Source organism: Crocuta crocuta, unplaced genomic scaffold (genome assembly GCF_008692635.1).
Source record: "Crocuta crocuta isolate KB4526 unplaced genomic scaffold, BGI_CrCroc_1.0 scaffold56, whole genome shotgun sequence".
NCBI lineage: Eukaryota > Metazoa > Chordata > Mammalia > Carnivora > Hyaenidae > Crocuta > Crocuta crocuta.
In genome coordinates this window covers 2024230-2051623 of record NW_027531334.1, presented here as the reverse complement: position 1 = coordinate 2051623, position 27394 = coordinate 2024230, and the positions used below count along the sequence as shown (strand labels likewise).

The 27394-nt window shown below is 38.8% G+C and overlaps 1 protein-coding gene across 1 annotated transcript in view; it reads right to left on the bottom strand.

The window, feature by feature from the left end:
* Positions 1–27276, bottom strand: part of CCDC191 (coiled-coil domain containing 191) — a 91706-nt gene extending 64430 nt beyond the window's left edge. The window contains exons 1-7 of the mRNA XM_077771843.1: positions 27172–27276; positions 25050–25088; positions 17638–17779; positions 13646–13789; positions 8926–9104; positions 7088–7311; positions 3925–4078 (exon numbers count right to left, since the gene is read on the bottom strand). Coding sequence (XP_077627969.1) covers positions 3925–4078; positions 7088–7311; positions 8926–9104; positions 13646–13789; positions 17638–17779; positions 25050–25088; positions 27172–27261 — 972 coding nt within the window. The 5' untranslated portion in view covers positions 27262–27276. The remainder of the gene's footprint in view (positions 1–3924; positions 4079–7087; positions 7312–8925; positions 9105–13645; positions 13790–17637; positions 17780–25049; positions 25089–27171) is intronic.
* Between the last annotated feature and the right edge of the window lie 118 nt (positions 27277–27394).

Below are 27394 nucleotides of genomic sequence, written 5' to 3'. Positions count from 1 at the left end.
GCCTGGGTGGCTTAGTCGGTTAAGCGTCCGACTTTCGCTTAGATCATGATCTCGCGGTTCGTGGGTTCGAGCCCCGCATCGGGCTCTGTGCTGACTGCCAGCTCAGAGCCTGGAGCCTATTTCAAAGTCTGTATCTCCCTCTCTCTCTGACCCTCCCCTGCTCATGCTATCTCTCTCTCTCCCCTAGAAGTAAATAAAAACATTAAAAAAAAAAAGATCTTGGTTTCTAAACACTATTTTCCAATAAAGAAACCAGAGTTTCATGTAGAAGTGGTTGTTGATTCCAGAGCTGGGACAGGAAAAATACAAGATGAGCCTGGAATGTCCTATGGTGCCAGAAAGAAAGGAAGTGCCCCCAAAACAATGGAAATATTTTGAAATCAACCTGAAAGATTTCCCAATGGCTAAAGTTCGAACAATTTGAAGAACCGAGTAAACAAAGATAATAATAGATTATAACCCACAGAATAAAATACATATCTAGGAGCCCCTAATGATAAAAGTAGGTAATTGAATAAATAAGTAAATAAATTGGGGAGAAGGGACAGGTTTTCTTTCTGGAAGAATTTCAATTAATAAATGGAGAAGAAATGAAGGAAATACAAAATCATCATTAGACAAACATATTAATATTGCAGGCAAGATCTACCAATGAATGCCATAATTAAATTAGTAAATGAAAGTTTAAGGAGAAACAGGATATTTGCATAGTTTTACAGTATCTCTTCTAAGACATTCTAAAGGAAAAACAGTAACTTTATAGTACAGAAACCTAGCATATTAACTCTTGGACACCCTGATACAATACTGAGAAGGGCACAGCATCACTTCTTGTAGTAATCTTACCAAAAATGTAGAATCTCAATCTAAGCAGGAGAAAATATCAGAAAACCCCAACTGAGAGACATTCTACAAAATACCTGATCGGTACCCTTAAAAAATGCCAAGGTCATAAAAGAGAAGGAAAGACTGAGGAGCTGTCACAAAGCCGGAAAGAGACAAAGAAGACATGACAATTAAATGAAACAGAATTATCGACTGAGTCCTAGGTACATACTCCTAGGTATTCCCTAATGCAGAATTATGGACTGAGTCCTGGAATAGGAAAAGGATGTTAGTGAAAAAACTGGTGACATTCTAATAAGGTCTGTGGTTTAGTTAATGGTGTTGTACCAAGGTTAATTTCCTAGTTTTGATATTTATGGTATGCTTACATAAGATGTTAACATTGGGGAAAGCTGGGTGAAGGGTATGCAGGTATTCTGTGTAGTGTTTTTGGAGCTTTTCTGTATGTCTGCAATTATTTCAAAATAACTTGAAAACAAAGTATAGGATCATCAAGCAGAATCTGTGTGAAGTAGAGATAATTTATTCATAATCTCACATTTTAAAATTATACTGGCTGATCCTTTTTAATTTTTTTTTTTATTTTAAAGAGAGAGTGTGTGTGCACATGGGGGATGGGCAGAGGGAGAGACAGAGATTTTAAGTAGGCTCCAAGCTAAACTCGGGGCTTGATTCCACGACTCTGGGATCATGACCTAAGCCAAGATCGGCACTCCAGTGTTCAACTGACTGAGCCACCCAGGCATTTCTGGCTGGTCCTTTTAAAACTGAGTGATCTGGGGGTATCTGGGTGGTTCAGTCAGTTAAGCATCTGTCTTCGGCTCAGGTCATGATCTCATGGCTTGTGAACTCTAGCCCTGCATCGGGCTCTACGCTGACAGCTCATAGTTTACTTCAGATCCTCTGTCCCCTTCTCTCTTAAAAAATGTTCTCTCTCCCCAGCTCGTTCTCTCTCCCTTCAAAATAAATAAATAAACTTAAAAAAAAAAAACAAAACTTGAGTAATCTGTTTGAGGTAGACCACTAATTTTGTAAAACTCTTTACATGTGTCTAAAATTCATACCTAGCCACTTGTATCTAAAACATACATTATTTCTTCCTGTACAGTGAACTTCAATAAAATGTAAAAATTAAGCTTACAAGACCACATGTCTTATTAATCTCTCATTGGTTGGATAACATATCATGGCATATTTTCCTCACACCTTCTCTAGATGGTCCCCTGAGTACTCATCTCCTTTCTTACTTTCCTTCAGAAATCTGAACTGTTATTGCAGAAGGACATACCAATGCCATCTGTCTCATGAAGGATGCAGCATCTTAGAGTCCTTGCCAAATATTTCTCAAAAATGTTAGTCCCAATTCTTAATATTTCCTCCTACTACATTTCCCTCTCTATTCCTAAAGCCAAAACCCTAACCAAAAATCTTGTTTTATATCTCAATAATTATGACTTTTTGCCCAAAAAGTCCAAAATGCCTCCATCAAATGTCTCTAGATTGTTTTGTTTTGTTTTGGAGAGAGAGAGAGGGAGCATGTGAGTTGGGAAGGGGAAGAGAGACAGGGAGAGAGAATCCCAAGAAGGCTCTGCACTGTCAGCGTGGAGCCTGATGTGGCACTTGAACCCTCGACTCACGAGATCATGGCCTGGGCTGAATCCAAGAGTCGGAGCTCAACTGACTGAGCCACTCAGGTGCCCCTCTCTCTCTCTTTTCTTAAATTGTTTATACTACTTTACTTTGTTGCTCATATCCCAGTTATCAATATTATATTCAAATTCCTGTTCCTGATTTCCAGGGCTTTTATAGGTCTGTCCTATATTTATCAAGCTCCCTCAATAACATCCTGACATTTTCTTTTCTCTTGTCAAATCCATGCATTCTTGCATTCATTCCTCTACCATTCACTGAATTTCAGCAAAGCCTAAAGCCCTTAGGTGGGTATTATATGACACAAAATATATCCATGTTTATCTTTACTTCCAACCTTGTTATTTTACAAATCTTCCAAGTAACCCCTTTCACCTGAAATGTTTTCTTTTAATTTGTTTTAACATTTATTTATTTATTTTTGAGAGACAGAGACAGAGTGTGAGCAGGAGAGGGGCAGAGACAGAGGGAGACACAGAATCTGAAACAGGCTCCAGGCTTTGAGCTGTCAGCACAGAGCCTGATGTGGGGCTCAAACTCACAAATTGTGAGATCATGGCCTGAGCTGAAGTTGAATGCTTAACTGCCTGAGCCACCCAGGTGTCCCACACCTGAAATGTTTTAAGCCTCAAATGCATACTATTGTCAATCCCACTTCACTGAAAGAAACTTATGCTCAAATGACCTGGAAAGGAGGCTCATTTGTCAATAAAAAATTGACCAGTTAATTTTACAAAAAGTGAAAGTAAAAGAGAGGGAGAAAAGAATAAAAGGAAATGTAGGGGCGCCTGGGTGGCTTAGTCGGTTAAGCGTCCGACTTTCGCTTAGGTCATGATCTCGCGGTTTGTGGGTTCGAGCCCCGCGTCGGGCTCTGTGCTGACTGCCAGCTCAGAGCCTGGAGCCTGTTTCAGTCTGTGACTCCCTCTCTCTCTGACCCTCCCTTGCTCACGCTCTCTCTCTCTCTCCTAGCAATAAATAAAACATTTAAAAAAAAAAAAAAAGAATAAAAGGAAATGTAGACCATGAAAAGGAAAGATGTATCTTGCTTTAAGTTCATAGCTACTAGAAGACAAGTGACTTTCTGAGTAATTCTGAATAATCCAGAAGACTGTGGAAGCCAAGCTTTCAAAACCTATCAGAGAATTCATTAGTGGTTCCATGCTATTCTGAACACGGTAATAATTTAGGAAGCCATCCCAAATTCACACCCCACTTCCCAGGATCACACAGAGTACATAGAAGAATGGCCCTGGGACCAGGGAATGGAACACCACTCCAGGCCCTAGGCCCACTGGGCAGCACAGAACAAATGGTGTGGGCAATTCTGGTATTTGCAATGAGGCTCAGTTAGGCTTAGTGGGACACTGTCCTAACTCTGATAGAGCTCTCTGTCATTTATGCTGAATAAAGGGATGTTACAATTCCTACCTGATGATTTTCATTGTAAGTTTGGATTAATAACTCTTTGAGTTTCTTCTTTCTTTCTTTTGCCATTTTTTCTTCATCCAGAAGAATATGATCACTTTGAAAGATGCTTTCTTCTGTATTTTTTTGAGAATATTCTTCCTGCTTTTTCCTCTCTCTGTTAATAACAATTTTAAAAATACATACATGAACAAGAGACCTAACAATGGGCAATTACAACCTACCATAGTGGAATGGACATTGAATTTTCCATCAGAAGACAGATTTTTAGATCTGGTTCTAAAAGTACATAGTAGGATGACTTTTTTGTTTTTGTTTTTGAGCCTTAGTTTACTCCTTTATAAAATATACACTAAATGAAATAAAAGTGTTATACTCTGAAAAGTAGAAATCCCTATAGATATTTTGGTAGTTTTTTAAAAAATTATTTATTTATTTAAGTAATCTCTACACCCAATGAGGGTTCAGACTCACCCTGGGATCAAGAGGCACACACTCTGTTGACTGAGCCAGCTAAGTGCCCCTTCAGTAGAGTATTTTTACTGAGTTTACCACTGAGCAATACTTTGATCAAAATTTGAGAGTTAACAACTCCTAGGTGTTTTCTAAGGTAGACATAAGTTCTCTCTCTTCTAAGGGAGGGACAAAAAAGGACCTTAGGTAAGAAAGGGATGAGATTTTTACACCAAGGCTTTTACAGGGCTTTTAGGGGAAAAAATAGTAAAAGAATCAGGTATTCTTGGGTACAGAAGGAATGGAATTTATATTAATTCTAAAATAGCTGAAAAGAGAAAAAGTAGAATTTAATAACAATAAAAGGCCGTCAGCAAGTGACAGGAATCTCTCGGTAACTGCTGTTCATGTCTCACCCAACTCTTTTCTCAGCCAGCTCATCTCTCTCAACATGCCAATTCAAGCAAGTTCACAGCCACTGCTTTCTTACTGGCGTGTACTAGAGTATGTGTACATACATGTGTGTAAGATATACTACTGGCGATATAGTAAACACAACACCTAGTCAGGACTCAGGATTTATGTGCTTTGGCCCACAAACCAGCTGTGAAAACTCATGCAATTCACCTGGTCTTTCTGAATTTCACTTTACAGTTGTGGAAACTCAAACTGAGAGAGGGATGCCAGAATACTCTACAGACATGCTCTCATTAATTTTCATATACATACAGGGGACACACAATGTTCTACCTTATTACTTGTGCTGTTAACCATCACTTGGTTAAGGGGGCCTCTCCGGTGTAAAGCTGCCATTTTTCTCTTTGTAATTAAAGATTTCTTATAGGAGATACTTTGAAACTATGCAGGGGAGCAGATGTAGTATTGCTTACAAATAAATTAAAAAGGTCTATCAATAATAACATTTTATTGACTCTCTCCAGATGCCATAACAATGTTATAATAGGTAGTTGGAAGCAGATCACAGTGGTTATTTAAAGAAATATAGTTCTAATAACCATGGATCTGATTTTCTAATATAACACTACAATATGCTATGAAAGTAATAGCTGCTCACTGTGAAATATCAGAGCTATAAAAGCCATCCATATTTCCACCCAGAAAGGAAACTGACATACTGTCAGTGATATCTGATTGTACCACCATTTTTATTAATTTCTCTAATATTAATGCCTATTATAAATACTATTATATTAATAATCTTTGTGCACAAATCTTTGGATTTCTGATCATTTTCTGAGGGGAGTTTTCCTAAGACTGGAACTCTCAGGTCAAATGACAATACCATTTTCATGGCTCTTGTTGTTTACTGTCAAATTGCTTTCTGGAACATTTAAAATCAGTTCTTCTGTGAGCAGCAGAGAGTATTAACCTGAATTGCTGTAACCATGGATAAGATTTTAACTTTTAAAAGAAATGAGTGGTTAGTGAACATTTGGTGAGAGCCCACTATGAACAGAGCATCCTGTTACCATGGTATACCACCTGTATACCATAAATACCATAATTTATTTTAGGTCATCCCAGAGTTTTCAGGGTTTAAGAGTGATCTGAAAAGTAACCTGACCTTAGTGAGAAACTCACTAAAACACTAGTGCTTGCTTTCTGAAAGGAATGGTGTCTGGAGGAGGCCTGAGGCTGGCACTTGGAAGAGTGAAGCCCACATCCACTGCTAAGCTGTTTTAAATTGGGTAGAATGAGAGCAATCAGGAACACAGGGGGAAAAGCTGTGTAGGCTGATGGGGTGGAAGGGATTATCTAATAGGCCTTTCTAGCCTTTGAGTCTGAGTATTCAGTCACTTGAGGCATGTTGCTCCAAGGCTTTTCCAGTTCATGCATCAGTGCTGTTTCTCAGAATAAATACATTAGTTATTTATTTCACTTATGAACCTCATTTTCTGCATGAGGACACATAATAGTACTACATCCCATGAAGACTATTTTGATTTTCCTCTTACGTTAGATATTTCTGTTCTTTATCAGTGGCTGGAAGGCAATGAGGACTCTGTAGGATTGATTATCAGAAGGTAAGACACACATTTCACACAGGCACAATGAGCGAATATACAGGTAACCAAAGAAATACAAACTAAACCAATATAATACCTATTGAAAGTGCAAAACACTGAAAGTGATAGTACTCCCCAGTGCCGAAAAGTGTGGTAATCTGGCTCACTGCCAGCAATAGTGTAAATAAGTGTAACCCATTTTGAAAGCAGTTTGGCAATGTTTCAAGAGTCATCAAAAGGCCTGTACCATTTAACTCAATAATTACACTCCTAAGAATATAAAAAGCTCTATGCTTAAGGAAGCTCACTGTATTATTATATGGTGACAAACCTGAAATAGCTGAAATGCTTATCAGGTTGGGCGGGGAGGTCATTACATAGACTGGTCTCGGAACTCAGTGGAGTATTAATATATAGACCTCAGGACTCTGGGCAATGTGTTAATTACAACAAGCAAAATAACAAATTAAATGTACTTTATAGCTGCAATTAAGTATGTAAAGGGATCGAGACCCAGAGGAAACAGAAAAATGTTAAATAATTTGTTAAGACAGTGGAATGGTGGGTGATTTCTCCTTTGTGTTTTGCTATTACAATGTCCATTTCTTTAAACTTTAGAATACTTTCAAAATGACTGCTTAAATAAAAAAAAAAAAACTGCACACTGCTCACCACGACGGGCTTACATTTTCCATGCTTCTTCCACAGTGCGTCTCCTCTCAATTATCTCCCTCCGCAGCTTTACCATCTCCCTTTGAATCTCCTCCTCCTCTTTCTTGGCCTCCAGAGCCTTCTTTTTCTTCTCTTCTTGTACCAAATACTGAGCCTCTAACAAGGCTGATTTTTTCAGGGTCTTTTCAATTCTCTGACGCTCCAGTTCTTTCTCACGTCTTAAGCGATTTTCTTTTACCTTAAAGAGAATACAACAAGAGTGAAATGCAGCCTCTCAAGTAGAAAAGAATATGCAAAAGCTTAGAATACATTTTCAAGTTCACAATATCTCCAGTTTGAAACATTCTGGCCCAGAAGCCCACTGTTCAGCAGAACAGGAAGAATTCATACGTTTACTGGGTATGAGCCAATTCAAAAGTCTAGATGAAGTCAGGTAGTAGGACTCCCAAAGAGTCTGGGAATGATTTGCATCAGAGAAAACTTGAAAATCTAATGGGTCAGATGCCAAATTCTGGATGCTTACTTAGTAGTAATTTCTGACCCCTAAAGTTTTCCAAGGTAACTTGGAAACTCCTGCTGTTTATTTGGGCCCAGTCTGCAGGCTGGATATTTGCGGGAGGCTACGCTGTGAAGGATAGAACAGTGATTTACTGCTTTAAGAACACCACACGCTTTATTCATTAAAAGAAAATTTTTTTTAATTTGAGAGAGTGAACAAGAATGAGTGGGGGAAAGGGGCAGAGGGAGGGAGAGAGAATCTTAAGCAGCTCCACGCTCAGCACAGAGTCTGGCGTGAGGCTCAATCGATGACCTGAGCCAAAATCAAGAGCTGGACGCTCAACCAACTGAACCACCCAGGTGCCCCCTACCCTTTCATTATCATTATTTAAGTGTATCGATGATTCTGGCTCTTATTTGTAATTCAAAACTCTGAATTTCACAGATATTTCTGAATAAGCACAATTTTTCAAACGTATTGATTCTATAGAGGCTTGACTAACTGTAAGTACAGAAGTGCTCCTTTCCCCCCAGCTCACTTACCTTTACCCTCATCTTACTCTCCAGTAATGAGAAGACTTCCAGATACTGTCAATCTCTTGTTGAACCTTCTCTCCTCTCTCTTTTCAAAAACCCAAACGGATCATACTTCTACCATTTAAGCACTCTTAATGATTTAAAGCAACTAGAAACTCAGTGTTATAAAAAGATAGCATACAATGTGTTGGCATTCATTTTAGTTCACTTAGTTCTGAACGTGTGGAAAAGACTTGGTCATTCTGATTTCCTGAAGTTCCCCTACAAAGAGTTGAGATGCATCTTTTTCCTATAACCCACTATTTATTCCCTTTGAAGAAAAGAAAGTTCCCATATGCCTTTCTAATTCAAAACAGCTGAACTAGATTTAATTCAGATCTGTCCTCCCGTTCAAATTATAATCACAAAATGAGTGAATTTTTCAGTTGTCTGGAAAAGAATTATCATTATAACATTCACTAGAATATTCATGATATTAATATATTGATGTCACAGTTCAAAAACCAAATTCAAGCAAAACAAATCTACATATTTATAATAGAAAATACCACACACAAACTAATAAAGTTTAGTTCACCACTCCATTGTTCCAAATCAATTATTCCTTTTTTTTAGTTTTCTTAAATTGTTTCCTGTCCTCAGTTTATGAGCATTATTTTTCTTCTGAAGTTCTTATATTTTATTTTTGTTCTTTCTAACCAAACCACAGATGGCACCCTTTTTCATAATAAAGCCTAAGTCTTTATTTAAGCTTATTAAATGTGCTACACAAAGATTGCTTCCTGTTACCCATTTTAATTTTGTTTTTCCCTCCCACCTGCTTATGTCTCATCTCCATGGTAAGACGAGGATCCTTCTGCTGCTGCTTGTCTTGGTTTCCATTCATTCCAAGACCTTCCAACATTCCAGAATCCACCACTTCTTTATGGAGCAGATGGTCTATAAATTTTTGAACGGTGGTACTTTCCTCTTCTTCCTCCAAATAGCCACATAACTCTGGGGGGAGACAGAGCAGGAACAAAAAAAGGGGGGAAATTTAGTACAGTACAATTTCCAAATTTAAATAATCTTGGTATAACAAAAATATAAAGCCGTGGGTATTTAATAAATTGTAACTGATAATGCCAATTGGATGAGTACAGCCCTCAGCAATTAACTACCTTCAACTGAGAGGAAAAATGATGAATTTTCCGTCCCCAAGTCACTAAAGATTCCTTCACTGCCAAATGTAAAAGATACTACTTCATTCTAAACATCCCTGAAGACTCTATTGCTTCGTCTTTTTAAATTTTTTTTTTATTTTAAATAAGGTCCATGTCCAACATAGGTCTTGAACTCCTGACCTTGGGGTTAAGAGTGGTGTGTTCTACTGACTGCGCCAGTCAGCTGCCCCATCCATTGCTTTTTCTTTTTTAAATGGTTCTTTTGAGGTATGACTGACATACAATAAACCGTAAATATTTAAAGTCTACCATAAGTTTTGACATATACATCTACCAGGAAAACCATCACTATAACCAAGATAACGAACATGTCTGTCAGCTCCAAAAGGGTCCTCATGCTGATTTGCAAGCTCTTCCTCCCACTCTTCCCCATGTTCTCTGTCTTATCCCAGGCAACTACAGACCTGCTTTCTTGCACTATAAATTTACATTTTCTGGAATTTTGTATTAACTAAATCATATGCTCTGTACTTTTTTTTGTCAGCCTTCTTTTATTCAGCATAACTATTTTTGATTCATCATGTTACACCAATAGGTTATCACTTTTTATTGCTGATTAGTATTCCACTGTTTGGGTATGCCATAATTTGTTCATTTATTCAGGGGTAGACATTTGGGTCATTTCCAGATTTTAGCTATGACAAATAAAGTTGTTATAAACATGTGTGTACAAGTTTTTGTATGAACATATGCTTTCTTTTCTCTTGGGAGAATGCCTAGGAGGGGAATGGCTTGATCATATAAGTATCTGTTTAATTTCTTAAAAAACTGTCAACCTGTTTTCCAAAGTGGTTATATAATTTCACATAATCATCAGCAGTATAGGAGTATTCCAGTTCCTCTACATCCTCACCAATACTCGGTGTTGTCACTCTTTGGATATAAGCCATTTAACAGGAATGTCGCGGTTACTCAAGGTAGTTCTAATTTGCATTTTCTTAATGACTAATGACACTAAACATTTTCCTTGCTGATGTTCTGTTTAGTTCCATATATTATTGAAAATGGGGTATCAGGTTTCCAAATAATTGGGAGAATTGTTGAATTAACTATTTCTCCCTTCAACTTTGCTTCATGTATTTCAGGACCCTTTTGTTAGGTGTATGTATGTTCATACTTGTCCCTTTATCATTATAAAATGCCCTTCTTTGTACCTAGTAACATTGTTTTTTTTTTTTTTTGAGAGAAAGATAGAGCAAGCACAAGTGGGCAGGAGGGGCAGAAGGAGAGAGAGAAAGAGAGAGAGAGAGAGAGAGACAGAGAGAGAGAGAGAGAGAGAGAGAGACTCTTAAGCAGTCTCCATGCCCAGCATGGAGCCTGATGCAGGGCTCCATCTCACTACCAGGAGATCATGACTAAGCTTGAAATCAAGAGTNTTCCAGAATCCACCACTTCTTTATGGAGCAGATGGTCTATAAATTTTTGAACGGTGGTACTTTCCTCTTCTTCCTCCAAATAGCCACATAACTCTGGGGGGAGACAGAGCAGGAACAAAAAAAGGGGGGAAATTTAGTACAGTACAATTTCCAAATTTAAATAATCTTGGTATAACAAAAATATAAAGCCGTGGGTATTTAATAAATTGTAACTGATAATGCCAATTGGATGAGTACAGCCCTCAGCAATTAACTACCTTCAACTGAGAGGAAAAATGATGAATTTTCCGTCCCCAAGTCACTAAAGATTCCTTCACTGCCAAATGTAAAAGATACTACTTCATTCTAAACATCCCTGAAGACTCTATTGCTTCGTCTTTTTAAATTTTTTTTTTATTTTAAATAAGGTCCATGTCCAACATAGGTCTTGAACTCCTGACCTTGGGGTTAAGAGTGGTGTGTTCTACTGACTGCGCCAGTCAGCTGCCCCATCCATTGCTTTTTCTTTTTTAAATGGTTCTTTTGAGGTATGACTGACATACAATAAACCGTAAATATTTAAAGTCTACCATAAGTTTTGACATATACATCTACCAGGAAAACCATCACTATAACCAAGATAACGAACATGTCTGTCAGCTCCAAAAGGGTCCTCATGCTGATTTGCAAGCTCTTCCTCCCACTCTTCCCCATGTTCTCTGTCTTATCCCAGGCAACTACAGACCTGCTTTCTTGCACTATAAATTTACATTTTCTGGAATTTTGTATTAACTAAATCATATGCTCTGTACTTTTTTTTGTCAGCCTTCTTTTATTCAGCATAACTATTTTTGATTCATCATGTTACACCAATAGGTTATCACTTTTTATTGCTGATTAGTATTCCACTGTTTGGGTATGCCATAATTTGTTCATTTATTCAGGGGTAGACATTTGGGTCATTTCCAGATTTTAGCTATGACAAATAAAGTTGTTATAAACATGTGTGTACAAGTTTTTGTATGAACATATGCTTTCTTTTCTCTTGGGAGAATGCCTAGGAGGGGAATGGCTTGATCATATAAGTATCTGTTTAATTTCTTAAAAAACTGTCAACCTGTTTTCCAAAGTGGTTATATAATTTCACATAATCATCAGCAGTATAGGAGTATTCCAGTTCCTCTACATCCTCACCAATACTCGGTGTTGTCACTCTTTGGATATAAGCCATTTAACAGGAATGTCGCGGTTACTCAAGGTAGTTCTAATTTGCATTTTCTTAATGACTAATGACACTAAACATTTTCCTTGCTGATGTTCTGTTTAGTTCCATATATTATTGAAAATGGGGTATCAGGTTTCCAAATAATTGGGAGAATTGTTGAATTAACTATTTCTCCCTTCAACTTTGCTTCATGTATTTCAGGACCCTTTTGTTAGGTGTATGTATGTTCATACTTGTCCCTTTATCATTATAAAATGCCCTTCTTTGTACCTAGTAACATTGTTTTTTTTTTTTTTTGAGAGAAAGATAGAGCAAGCACAAGTGGGCAGGAGGGGCAGAAGGAGAGAGAGAAAGAGAGAGAGAGAGAGAGAGACAGAGAGAGAGAGAGAGAGAGAGAGAGACTCTTAAGCAGTCTCCATGCCCAGCATGGAGCCTGATGCAGGGCTCCATCTCACTACCAGGAGATCATGACTAAGCTTGAAATCAAGAGTCCGACTGAGCCACCCAGTCATCCCTCTAATAACAAATTTTTTAAAACTTATTTTTGGGAAAGAACAAGCATGGGAGAGGCGGGGGGGGGATGGGGAGAGAGAGAAAGAAAGAGAATCCCAAATAGGCTCTGCACTGCCAGCACACAGCCTGACGTGGGGCTCAAACTCACAAACCGTGAGATCATGCCCTGAACCGAAATCAAGAGTCAGAGACTTAACCAACTGAGCCACCCAGGCACCCCAACAATTTTTTTTATCTTAAAGTCTATTTTTTCTGATATTAGTAAATTGCTCTCACTTTCTTTTGGTTACTCACTGCACAGTATATCTTTTTCCAGAATTTTACTTTTAATCTATGTGTTTTTGAATCTAACTTGTGTAACTGGCAGACAGCATATAGTCAGTCATATTTTAAAATTCATTCCACCAATCTCTGTCTTTTAATTGGAGTATTTAATCCATTTACATTAGGTATAATTCCTGATAAGGTATGATTTATATTTGTCATTTTGGTATTTGTTTTTTGTATGTCTTATGTAAATGCCCTATGTTAGATTGAAATTTACCTTCTATTACTAATTTGCTGAGAGTTTTATTAGGATTGGATGTTAGATTTTGTTAAGTACTTCTTCTGTGTCTATTGAGATAATCACATTAATCTATTTTTGGTAAACATTCTTTTTATTGGCTACATAATATTTTTGTTCAGTTTTGATCTAAAAAAATCAGGGAAACAAACAAAATACTCTAAACATAAGATGTGTGAGGGGTAGTGGGTGGCTGGGTGGCTCAGTTAGTTAAATGTTTTTATCTTGGCTCAGATCATGATCTTGAGGTTCGTGAGTTTGAGCCCTATGTCAGGCTCTGTGATGACAGTTGGGATTCTCTCGCCCTGTATCTTTGCCCCCTGCCCCCTGGCTTGTATGTGCTCACGTTCTCTCTCACTCTGAAAAATAAAAAAAATTTAAAAACTGATATAAGAAAGTTTAAATGTAGCCCTTTCTGAAGTAAAGAGTCAAAAGAGGAATTACAAACAATATTTTAATTTAAGAAACAATATAAATTTACTGAAGATACAGGTAAGTAATTTAAATTGAACCAAGAAAAATTAAAGCCAATTATAAAACTAAGCAAAACACAGAAAAGGCAAAGAGCACATCATTCATTATTCAAAATAATTAAAAAGGCTTATTAGATACATTTACTAAATATTAAAGCTTAGAACAATCAGACAAGTACTTACCATCAAACTTGTCATATTTCAAATGCCCACCGGCTTCTGGCACAGAAGGAATATTTGATACTGTGTCTTTAGCATCATCTTCACCATCACTAGCTAATTCTTGCTTAAGTTTGGCGTCTAACCAGTTGTTGACTAGCTCCTGAGCTATCAGTAAAACAAAAAATCTTTTTAATATTTTAATTACTTAAGAGACTTTCTTCATTCACTGTTTTCATTCATTCAGTAAATACTAATTGAACATCTAACATGTGTCAAGTACTGTGCTAGATGCTGGGAAAAGAGCAGCAAAAAAAAACAGGACAAATAAAACCTTTCACCAATGAAGTTTACACTCTAATTGGAGAAGAGAGACAGTAAGTAAATCAGAAAAACAGAGCAGGAAGGGGAGAAATGGTGTACAAGAAATGGAAGGTAGGTATTGATAGTTTTAAACTGGGGGAAGGGGTCAAAGAAGGCCTCCCTGAGAAGACATTTGGGCAAAGAAAAGAAGAAAGTGAAGGAGTAAGCCATATGGACATATAAGGCAATATTATTCCATGTAGACAGAAAGCAAGTGCAAAGGCCCCATGGAAGAGAATGTCTGGAGTATTGGAGAAATACCGAGGCAGTGTAGAAAGGAGTGAGTGAAGGGGGAATGTAGGAGACAGAGTAAAGAGGTAACGTGGGGATCAGGTTTAGAGCAGTGGCTCTAGACCAGGGGTAATCTTGCCCCTGAGTAGACATTTGGAATGTCTGGAGCCATTTCTGGTTATCACAACTGGGGTGAATGACACTAGCATCTAGTGGGCAGAGGCCAGGTATGCTGCTAAACATCCAACAATGCACAGGACTGCGCGCCCCCCCTCCAAAAAAAAATTATCTGGCCCAAAACATCCATAGTGCTGAGGTTGAAAATCCCTTGCACAGAAGTAGGGGACACCAATTTAAAGACAAATGCAATAATCTAGGGAAAAAGTGATAATAGCCTGGACCTGGAGTGAAAGTATAAAAATGATCCGATTGTAATGTTTTGAGCTGGAATTGACCTGGTTTGCTGATGTATGATATGGGAATGGAGAGAAAGAAATCTGTAAGGTTTTTGGCCTAAGCAACTCTACAAATGGAGATGCCATTTACTGAGAAAGGGAAGGCCAAGGGCAAGGCAGGTTTGGAGAGAAGATCAGGGATTCAGTTTTAGACTAGTTTGGTTTGAAATGCTTATGAGACATACAAATAAGCAATGTCAAATAAGAATGTCAAAGAGGTATTGGCTATACCACTCTGAATTTCAGGGGAGAGGTCCAAGATGAAGAAATAAATGTGGGTGTTGTCAGCATACGGATAGTATTTTAAGCCACAGAGTGGAAGAGATCACCAAAGGAGGAAGATGGATAGAGAACTGGTTCCAGGAATAAGATCTGAACACCTGAAGAGATGAGGCAGAACCAGGAAAGTAGACTAGGAAGGAGAGGCCCATTGAGGTAAGAGGAAAATCAGTGTGACATCCTGGCAGCCAAGTTCCTAGTCATATTCAGAAAATCTTCTTAAATATATAGGTATGGGAGAAAATGTCTACCTTAGTATGACCTTCATCACTATCATTATTATCAAACAGCTCTGTAGGTAGGGCAGAGGGCTTTCAAAGAGGAGAAGTATATATTTCACCACTATCTTTATGGTTATTACCATTATCACATAGTTCTGAGACAATGGGATGTTCATTACATTAAATGATGCCAAATGGCATTTAATATAGCTAGGAATGCATAACATATACAACAGAAAAAAATGAATCATGGTAGTAGAAACTAAGTGTGAAAGTATACTAGTAACAAATATTATTGGCTTTCAGAGGCAGTAAAAGAACAGTGACAGATATTTACTGAGTAACCCTGTGTACATTAATACAGACATTTATGTGTATAATAATTTATATGTAGAATAATTCAGATCTGCTAAATGTCATTCATTAGTAAATAGGGGTTTACTACAAAGTGTCCCAAAAGAGGGGCACCTGGGTGGCTCAGTTGGTTAAGCATTCGACTTCAGCTCAGCTCATGATCCCACGGTTTGTGGGTTCAAGCCCCATGTCGGGCTCTGTGCTGACAGCTAGCTCGGAGCCTGGAGCCTGCTTCAGATTCTGTGTCTCCCTCTCTCTCTGACCCTCCCCTGCTCACGCTGTCTCTCTCTCTCTCTCAGAAATAAATAAAACATTAAAAAAAAACCAAAACAAAACAAAACACAAAAGTGTCCTAAAAGAACAAAGAAAAGGAACTTCTCTTAGAGGGTTCAACTGTAGGAACACCTCATGTTGGATCAGAGATTCTAAGGCTACATTAAGCAAAGTTTCTCAAAGAATGTTCCTCAGAACTTTGGTTCTTATGGAATATTAACAGATGATTGATGTGAAAAGAAAAAAGGATTTAAACCTTTGAAAATCATGTTCTGTCCATATACTAGTACTTTCTAATGTGTATCACTAATTCTTGAGGATATGAATATGGATTTCAGGATAAAAAGAGCTTCATGGTAAGGGAAGCTTGGGAAATGGGGTAAGTAAACATTAGTTTTTTTAAACAGGAGGACTTCTCAGAAACTTTAAGAAGCTAAAGTATACTGTGCATTCCCACTGGTGGGTTGGGAGATGGGGTGGGCAAGATGTAGCCTTGCCAATTTCTGAATCAGTCTCCTTTCTCCATCTCTATTACCACCAACCACCCAAGATCAAGTGCCATTACTGCTCACCCAGACCACTTTAATAGCCTTCCACTTATCTCCCTTCTCCCTCCTTTTGTCCCTTATAATCTATTCTTCATATAATTCAAATACTGTGCGGTTACACCTCTGCTTAAAACCTTTCAATGATGTCTTCTCATACTCGGAATAAAATCTAAATTCTTTTTCCAGGACTATAAGGGCCTTATGTAATAAGTCTTCTGCTCACTCCTGCAAGCTCATCTCCATTGGGAAGCTCCAGTCACACTGCTCTTCCTTCAGTTCCTCAAGCACACCAAGCATGTCTGTACTCCAACTCTTGATACTGCCTTTCCCTCTGCCTGGGATGCCCTTCCTCCATCAATGCTTGGCTGGCTCCTTATTATTCAGGTCCAAACTCAAATGATTTATCATTAAATAATAATTCTGTTTTCAGTTTTCTTTATTCTCACACTAAAATATATACCCCATGGAAGTAAGGGCTTTGCCTCTCTTGTTTGTAACCTGTTCCTCCAGTGTCTAAAATGGTACCTGGCACAGAGTATTAATTTTATATATAGTTTACATATATATAATATATAAAGCAAATATATATTTTGTTATTAATGTATAAATTTGTATTATAAATTATACAGATATGTAATTACACATATAAAGTAATGATTATATATATGTTTTTTGAATGAAGATAATCTCAATAAATGGAGACATAGATAATCCAAATGGAAGTTGCCTTCCAGGACATGGGCACTCTTACTTTCCTCCTACCTTGGTGGCCTCTCCTTTCCAGTCTTCTTTGCTGGCTCCTCCTGATTTCTTCATCCCTACGTACCAGAGTTTCTCAGAGCATGAGAAGCTAAAATACTAAATTCCAGAGGAGTAAATGCTTTGGAAAGCTAGGGAGGTTAGGTCAGTTTTAGACTCTCTTCATAAGGAATAAGGTGGATTTACAACTAGTGGTCAAATTATCTCCTAATAGTAGTTGAAGTGATCATGCTGCCCTCTGTGCCACAGGACTAATACCTTAGAGCACTCACCAGTTAGCTGTGTCATATTAAACTGCCTCTGAAAGTGGTTTTATTTCAGGAGACAAAATGGACCTTAAATACAGCATTATTAGTAATATTGGAGTTTACTCCAGAGTCGATTAGTTTCAGGAAGGTAGAAAGACACAAAAACTAAAAGCAAGAGAAAGAAAAGTTTCCATTCTGTACTTTGAAATGCATTATAGGTTATACTTTAATAACCTGTATTCTAAAGAACTATTAATATTGCAGCAAAACAATGTATTCTCTTACCTTCTGCATAGACTTCATCATGATCTTCTATTTGCTCAGGTGTTTCCAAATCTATGATATGGCTCCAAAGCCTTCTAGATAAATCAGAATTTCTAGCAGAGAATGCTTTCGAAACTGCAAAGTCTGAGGCTTTCTCCATTCTCTTCAATGTAATAGAAAAAAAAAATCTATTAAGATGACAACAGCTTTGTCCGGGACTAAAGAATTTTTCTCCTCATGAAATTGATTTTCTACCAACTACTAAAATACTTCCATTTTTTCCATTAAAAAATTTTTGTTAATAGTTTATTTATTTTTGAGACAGAGACAAAGCATGAGTAGGGGAGGACCAGACAGAGAGAGATACACAGAATCTGAAACAGGCTCCAGGTTCTGAGCTGCCAGCAAAGAACCCAATGCAGGGCTCAAACCCATGAACCACGAGATCATGACCTGAGCTGAAGTTGGACGCTTAACCGATTGAGCCACCCAGGCACTCCTATTTTTCCATTTTTGAAGGAAATCAGGTTTAAAAACCCCAAATAATTTCATCTTTTTAAAGTTGAAATTAATTATAATATTTTGCCAAATTTTAACAGATATTCACAAAGCTTATATTTGAACAAAAGATTAAACTTTAGATGACTTTTGTGTAGAGCATTAGTAATGGGATCCTGACACCTGGATATTTTATTTTAAATAAAACATCAATTATTTTATTAGCTCCCAATGCCACTAGGATGTGCATATGAATATGAACCAGAGGGACATTTCCTTAAATTACTACCCTGGAAATGAACCTCCCATCATATGTTAAACTACAGGGCTCAATAAAATTGGGATAGAGTCACTAAAGTATAGTCATCCAGAACGTTTTAATTCAACAGTAAAATGTGGCCCAGTTCATGGGATTGGTGAAGTGGCCTAACTGCAGATATTTTCATTTATCTGTACAATATGAAAGAATTTATTTTACAATTAAATCCCTGACTTTCCTCCTCCCCACAAACTTGCTTTCCTCCACACCTGCTGTGTTCCCAGTCTTCCAACCTAGGTAGTGACAATTCCACTTTTTCAGTTCTCAGGATGAAAACCTTGGAGTCCTCTTGAATATAGTCTCTCCCTCCTATCCCACATCCAATTGGTCAGGAAATCTACTGACTCTATTTTCAAACTATATCCAGGATCTGAACCCTTCTAGTCACCTCTACTGCTGTCACCTGGTCAAAGGCACTGAAATTTCCTGACAGGTTTTCTGTGATAGTCTCTCATCACAGCAGATAGGCCCTTTGAAATGAAAGCCATAACACAACTCCACTCAAAACTCTTAAATTGATCCTGGGCACCTGGATGGCTCAGTTGGTTGAATGTTCGACTTCAGCTCGGGTCGTGATCCCGCGGTTCGTGTGTTCGAGCCCTGCATGGAGCTCTGTGCTGACAAATCAGAGCCTGGAGCCTGCTTTGGATTCTGTGTCTCCCTCTCACTGTACCCCTTTCCTACTCGCGCGGTTTCTCTCTCTCTCTCTGTCTCGCAAAATTAAACATCAAAAAACCCCACAACTCTTGAATTGTTCCTTATTTTACTCAGAATAAAAGTCAAAGTTCTTACAATGTGGTTTATGGTCCTGCCCCAGGAGGCCCTTTGTGAGCTCTCCAACTTTCTTGTTTGCTACATCCCATTGCTCACTCGACTTCAGCCACACTGACCTTCTGGTTCATTCCTCTTCAAATATGCCAAGCATGGTCCCACTTATTTGCACTTATTTCCCCTCTGCTGAAGAGCTCTCCCTCAATAGCTAAACAACTCTTTCTTTTGCCTCCTCGAGTCTTTATTCAAATGTCACCTTCATCCTAAGTCCTTCTCGAACTACCCTACGTGGAACTGTAACTACCCTCCTCGTGGCTCTCCCTATTCCCCTTCTCTGCTCTTTCTCTGTAGCATTTATGACCTTACATTTTACCATTTATCATCTCCCCTAAGTAGAAAGTGAGCAGACATTTTTGTCCTCTTCATGCCTGAAAGCCCCATTACCTAGAGCAGTGCTTGGGGTGTAACAGGTAGCCCATAAAAGTTCATTTAAAAAAATGAATACATGTAGCATTTATTTTAAAAAAACTAAACTTCCCCACAGTTTATATTGTTGCCTGACCTACTTTGGAAATGATTTTTCCTCTTGCCCTTCATGGAAAAACTGGTAGTACCTCTGGCAAAACTTGCCAGGGGCTTTACCTTTTAAATTCTCAAGGATTTCATATATTAAGTTTGTATTAGAAACAGGAATAAAATTGAAAAGCCAAATGTAATTCGAAAAAGATGTGGAAAATAGAACACACAGGAAAAGATACAAATCAGAAGAAAACACGATCTAATCAGGGTTAGAATAAAGAAAATATCATTCATTCTTTATGAGGTCACTCTGGAGAGATTTATTTCCCACGTTATTTCTTGGTCTCTGATGTGCCCAAATTTATAATGGTCGATATGCCATTTAGTAGATGGTCACAATTGCCTTGGCGTATAACCTTCCCATTAAGGGTTTAAAATTCTAAGATAGCCAAGATGAATTTCACATAATCTGTATATTTGTGTTATATATGTATATATGTAAATAATGTACAAATAAATAGATCAATTTTCAGTTTTTAAACCAACATTCATAAACAAAAAATAAACAACAAAAACCAGACCATAGACCCAGTTCCTCAGGCTATGATAAAACAAAGAACTCTGTAGGATACATCATCTCACATGAGTTGGAATTTGTACAGATTCTTAACAAGAAGGTAGAGACCTTGGAGATGGGGAAGACTGGCTTGGGTACTAAAGAAGGACATAGACTGATACTTACAAGGAAGGGAGTAAAGAGAAATGTCTGCTTGGCTCTGACAAAGCAAGTGTTGGGGATATCACTTAAAATGAAAATTTGGGGAAAAAAGTACTAGATGATACTGAGGACTAGGAATTGTCTCTACATTTCTTTGCTTAAAATATTACATCCTTACCCTTTCTTTTATTTATTTATTTATTTTTAANGATCATGACCTAAGCGAAAGTCGGACGCTTAACCGACTAAGCCACCCAGGCGCCCCTTACCCTTTCTTTTAAAATAAATATGTGAGAAATGGAAGAGGTTTAAGTTATATTTCACTAAAACAAATGGTGTCAATTTAACAACTTCTTTTTTTTTTTAATTTTTTTAATGTTTATTTTTTGAGAGACCGAGTATGAGCGGGGGAGGGGCAGAGAGAGAGAGGGAGTCACAGATTCTGAAGTGGGCTCCAGGCTCCAAGCTGTCAGCACAGAGCTCAATGGAGGGCTTGAACTCACAAAACGCGAGATCATGACCTGGGCTGAAGTCCGACGCTTAACCGACTGAGCCACCCAGGCACTCCAACAACTTAATTCTTTGAGTAAGTTGATTGAAAGATTGAAGGTGAGCTCTGTTCCCACTACCTTAGTGGACATCAAGGGGAAAAGAAAACTAAAAGCGACTGTTTTCAGAAAGTTCACTTTTATCTACCTACCTATTTACTGTTTCATATGCCATGTGTGCAAGAAAAAATTCAAGAATAGTTCTCAACTAACACAGGGTTACATAGAAAACCTGAACAGAGTTACTTGAATAGTAAACTTACTCAGTAATTATGTTATATGCAAGTATATAATTTGTAAAGGAACTATCTCAATTATTCCCATGAGCTTATAAACGCTCAACATGAGCTCCTCGCGTCCCACAGCACACATCAATCCCGTTGTCCATCCAATGGCAGAGACAGCAGCTACAATGCACTCCAATTTCCTCAAGGCGGGAGGTACAAGCACAAGTTTCTTAATATACCCTCAAGTAGAAACTACGTGTTTATATATAATAGTTTCGGGAGGAAGATATTTTGAAACTGCCCAATTCTTTTTTAATCACTCTGTATACAAGCAAATGCTTGATGCTGTATCTGTTGTGTATGAATGCCAAAATAATTCCAAGGAAAAAAGTATTAGATCAGATGGGATTTAAGTGGTTGAGGTGGGTGAGGGGAAGCTGTTCACGGAGAGGTGCTTCTCAAGCTGAGCTTTAAGGGAAGGATCCGGATTGACCCCCTAGAGAGGAATGGTATCCCAGGCTGTGGCAGGGAGGAGTCAGTCTAAGTCAAAGCGAAGGTAAGATAGAGGGGAAGGAGACCAGCCTGACAGGAGTCTCACAGAGCATCAGCAAAGGGGCTGCTGCGGGTAGACTGATATTACAGGTAGACTGACAGAGGAATTTAAACACGCATCTCGAATTTACAGTTTCGTTGGATGGCATGCAGAATCACTGAAGGTTCAAGAATAGAGAATCAATGAAAATACCTAGAAAGCTTAAGTATCAAAGTAACAGAATGCCCAGGAGTAAAAAGAGGAGTCAGTGTATCAAATCAGGATGAGGACACATTATAAATCATGGTGAACTGTTGGCATTTTGGGTTAGCTCCCCAGAACTCACAGTTCTACTCAAGCATCTGCCTGATTCTAAGTGACTTCGGTATCCCTGAGGAAGACTCACCAACATCTCAGCCTCCAGGTTTGCTTGATCTCCTGTATTCCAATAGCCTTCCCCTCAATTGTATGTCAGCAACCCACTGACATGGTCATCCTGAACCACAACATGCAGAATTTTCCACTGTTCAGCCCCAAAGCTGATAACCCCTTCCCCAACATCAGGCTCCTGTCCATCACCCTCTTTTGCTCCCCGTCCTCCACTGGATTGGTGTTGCACCTAAACAAGTCCTTAGTCACTGTATGTCTTCTCCTCCCAACCTATGAGTCCTTTAAAGGGTCCTTTAAAGGGTCCTCTAATTCCTATTCGGCATGGATATTCAGCTACTATCTTACATAGGCCTCAAATCTCTTGTATTTTTGCCTCTCCAATGAAAATTTTCAAGTCTGGGTCAGTCTGACCTATCAAGTTTTGTTATCACATAAGATTCTCGTTACCTGCTTTAGCCAAGTCCCCAGTGCTGCCCGGTGATCTTTTCTGTTCTGAAGAAAGCCCTATCTCAACCTTCACCATGCTCCACACCTTTTCCAGATACCCTTTCCCCCTTCTTCCATGTAACAAGGTCTAAGCTGATTCTGAGAGGGTGGTCCACTCAAGGGGATTTGAAGTCATAGGTCCAGAGGTTGTAACTGTTTAGGGTACACCCAGAGTTGGGATACATTAGGGAACAAAATTAGAAACAAAGACAGTAATGAACAGAAAAATAGTAGAAGCAAGAGAAAACAGTGTTATGAAAAGATAGTGAAGGAGAGAATTTCTAGAATAAAAAAAAAGTGAAAACTGTATCAAACAAATCTTACAAAGTTTGAGAACGTAGAAGAGAACAGTGGATTGACCAGGGAGTCATTTATAACAACCGCTTCTGTGAAGTGGGGAGAAACAGAAACAGGAGGGAAATTAGTGTAAACACTAGAGGATAATAAAAATGCAAGGACAGGGAGTCTAGGCTATACATCCAAAGACACTGGGTAAGAAAAAGATGTATGACAATCAGAATGGAATGTAGGGTCAAGTAAGGACTTACTTTTTGAGACAAGGAAGATTTGAGGGCATAATAGAGACAGAGCTATTGAAGAAGTTTAGAGGAATGATACAAATCTAACTAATCAAGCTGTCAACAGCATAAAGGAGGAAAATGGTGCAGAGAGTCAGAGCAGAATTTTATCCTTCTGTTTCCCTTAAACCTTCCCCTCTGGAGGAGATGGCAACTAAATGTGCAACTAAAACTAAGCTCCGCAGGGGCCTGGTACTGACCCCTCAGCACTGGCATTTAACTAGGCTCACTATGAGTCTGAGGAGTGGGCTTCTCAGAGGCTAGCCTCTACAATGGCAAGTCCATTTTAGGACTTTTGTCTTCTAAGTCAGCACTTCTCTCAGGAGCCAGGAGGCCTTCTCTGGCCTGTCTATAGTCTCTGTCCCTCACCATGTGCTTCCATTACATCCTTAATTCTCCCAGCAGTTTTCAGTAAGTAGTTTAACCTCTACCGAACTATTAACTCTGGGAAGGAAGAGACTGCACCTGCCCCAAGCACTGTTTTATCTTCTGTGTCCAACAGAGTGCACTGGTATCCAGAAGGCACTTAATAAATACTGGCTAGATAAATAAATAACATTGATTACATCTAGCCTAGGTTCCATCTGGCCTGGTGCTCATAATGCCTGTCAATTTAGGTAAGTAATAGCTCTTCAAAATACTACAAGACAGAATGATATTTTCCCAGGAAAATGTTACATGACTTTGAAATATATGCTGCGCAAATGAATGGAGTGTGGCAAGTTGCCAAGCTGACACTCAGAGGCAGGCACCTGAAGTAGTTTAATGGTACTTTCAACTTAAATGGTACTTGGACTCAAAAATATACATCTCAGGCCTGGAAGAGAGCTCAGAAAGTTACCTAATCCAATCTCCCCTCACAGAATGCTCAAACATATTCTTCATTAGTCTAACGTTAAGTGGCCATTTAGAATCCACTTGAAAACCTCCATTGATAGAAAATATGTCTCTTTGGGGCGCCTGGGCGGTTCAGCTGGTTGAATCTCTGACTTTGGCTCAGTTCACGATCTCACGGTTTGTGGGCTCTGTGCTGAAAGCTGGGAGCCTGGAGCCTGCTTCAGATTCTGTGTCTCCTCTCTCTCTCTGCCCTTCCCTCGCTCGTGCTTGCTCACTCTCAAAAATAAATAAAAAATTAAAAAAAAAAAAAAAAGAGGAGTGCCTGGGTGGCTCAGTAGGTTAAGCATCCAACTTCGGCTCAGGTCATGATCTCATGGTTCGTGGGTTCCTCACGGTTTGTGGGTTTGAGCCCCGCGTTGGGCTCTGTGCTGACAGCTCAGAGCCTGGAGTCTGCTTCAGATTCTGTGTCTCCCTCTCTCTCTGACCCTCTCCTGTTCACGCTGCCTCGCTCTCTCTCATAAATAAATATAACATTTTTTAAAAATTTAAAAAGAAAAAAAGAAAAAAGAAAATATATCTCTTTATAAAGAGAATGTCCTCTGCATGTTTGGATCCCTTCAGTCATTAGAAAATTCTTCTGATGTATGCATAGCTTTCACTTATTGCATTGGTCCCATAGATCAATGTAACTACAGGACAGTCTTTCCAATATCTCAGAAAGGCAGCCACTTTCTCTCTTACAGCTCCTCCTCTCCTGCTCCTTTAATCTTCTTCACTTGACCCTCACAGCATTTGAAAGAGCATGTCTATACTCCTTTTCTTGTCATTCATACTTTCATGAGAAGCAACAGAATGAAAAAAATACTGAAGAATATAAAACTAAGGCAACATAGTTAACATGAGAATAAAAACAGCAAAATGTGCAAAATGGAGATTTATTAGTATTCCTTTCCATCCGATTATATCAGACTCTTAACTCTCTTGCTACCTTAACTGTGCAATATCCTTACCTTAATCCAGTGCTCCACATTGTCAGGGTCAAAGGCAGGCTGTAGATAATATATACAGAATATTAATACACAGTGATAACTTTATCAACTTTGCCTTTTTAATCTATCCTTCTGACTAAAGCATATGGAAAAGTGTCCTTTGTCTTTCCTCAAGGCATTTCATTAGCAAGTTTAGCAAGAAAAGAACACAGAGATGGTCAGAGGAAAAAACACCAAGTCTTCTCTGGAACATCTTCTGTCTGTTTTTATCTCCTGCCTAGTACCACCTGCAGATTCTGATTTAATTGGTCTGGAATAGGGCCCAGGTATCAGTATTTTTTTTCCTAAAGCTCTCCAGAACCAAAATAGAGGAATGATAGATACGATATTCCTTATAAAAACCCAAATAAGCACTGATTCTTCAGCCAGATCATTCAAATATCATGGAAGCAAATCTGCTTGGAGAAGGGTATGTTGCTTGACCTGGGCCCTTCTTTTCTAGAACAACCTGTAGAAAGGAGCTTTCCTATATAACCTATAGTAGAAATATTGTTTGGCACAAAAAAACTGGGGGGAAAGGGTGTGGTGAGGGATAATCTTCCACTGTTTTACAAAGCAGAAAATGAAGATCACAAATACTTCTACCCACATCGGTCACATATCAAGCTGAAATTAGAAATCAGACGAGTAGGACACTTTCTTCACTCACTGTAACTCTTAGAAGCTGGTCAAATTCCCCCTAATAGTCACATAACAAATAGAGGTATGTATTTGCTTTGCTATTAATTCAGGTGAATCTTTAAATAAAGAAGGGAATATCTCAACTAACACACTGTCACACGGAGGAAGGAAAGATATAATACTCTTTTCACTTACATAACACTTCACCTTCAAAGTACCTCAAGATAACTAATTAATGCAGCCATATAGCTGAATAACTTTTTCACTGCAACAAAGAAAGAGCTGATCCTACTAAAACACAACTGAACCTCAAGAAGCTCTTGTGCTTTTACCGTATTATCCTCTAGGCAGTTACAATGAGCACTAGCAGCAAAAATCCTTCCTTTTGGAGTCTTAAGAAATTGTCCCGAATTTTTACCTTTCATCATCAAGTCTATACCAATAACCTATTTGAGATCCAATCAATTGTGAAACTAGTACATTACAAAATGAGCAGATTCTGTTTCCAAGTCTCTCTAATATGCCTACCTCCACCCTCCCATATTCTGGGCAAGATATTCACCAAGTGGACTGTGTCTGGTGCATTATTCAGCTGGTATATTTAAAATAAACTGTAAGCACAATTGCCTAGGGCCCTAAAAAAGGTCACGTGTCTATAGAATATCTATTTTTTTAAAAAGTGTAACTTGAGGGTGAAAACAGCTGGTGAAACTGCTCAGGAGCTGAAAGCTGAGAAGCCACTCCATTTTAGTAGTCTCACATTTAAAGCATTTATTTTTGTGACTGTTAAAAAGGTAGTCTGTGGAAAGCACACACCGTGTGACTGTGACTTTGCACATGGCATTTACGTATGTTTCAAGTTTAAAACGGGGTTATCAGTTACCCATGTCTTCATATGCTAATGCATCCAAGGAGATAACAGATATAAAAAGGACCTATTTTTCTGAATGTTGGTTGAATTCAGAAAATGTCAAGTGGGAATCAAGTATTGGTCTGTTCAATATCCACTTGCATTCCTGAGTTCATTTTTGATAATTTATGTAAAATTAGAAGGGGAGAACTATGAGGCGTAGGATTTAACGTGACGACTTTCCCCTTCCAATAAAGATCTAAAATTTGTAAATCATTTTAAAAACAATGAAATGTGTGGGACGTTCCCTAAATTTATGGAGGTGGGAATGGGCTGCGAGGGAATTGGCGAATTCTCTTCACCCAGATGGGTACCACCAGACCTCTCCGGTGTGTGGAAAGCATTTGATGAAAACAGTTCTTTCACGACACTGCCCATTAAAGCCGAAAGGTACCCAGACCCCAAGGTTCGTAGGCCCTTTCACCGGGGAAGTCGAGGCGAGGGGGAGCCAGTATGGATGCCCCTGGGGATTAGAAGGGGGAAGCGCAGCCCGGCTGGGCTGGCCACGGGGCCGGTCCCCGCCCCCCAGAGCTCTCAATTGGGATGGATCACCTTGGGACTCGGCTTCCCGGTAAACTGTTTCCAGCGATTCGACCCCGTCCTCTTCCTTGAGGAGGACATTTCCTGGGCCGCCAGCAGCATTTTCCAGGTTCAGGCCCGGACCAAGGCAAAGCAGGAAAGACCGCTCTGTTGCCTAGGCTGCTTCCGGGTCGCCCTGGGAGTTGTAGTTCCTCTGCCTGCAAAGAAGCTGGGTGTGGAATGCCGCCGAACCACC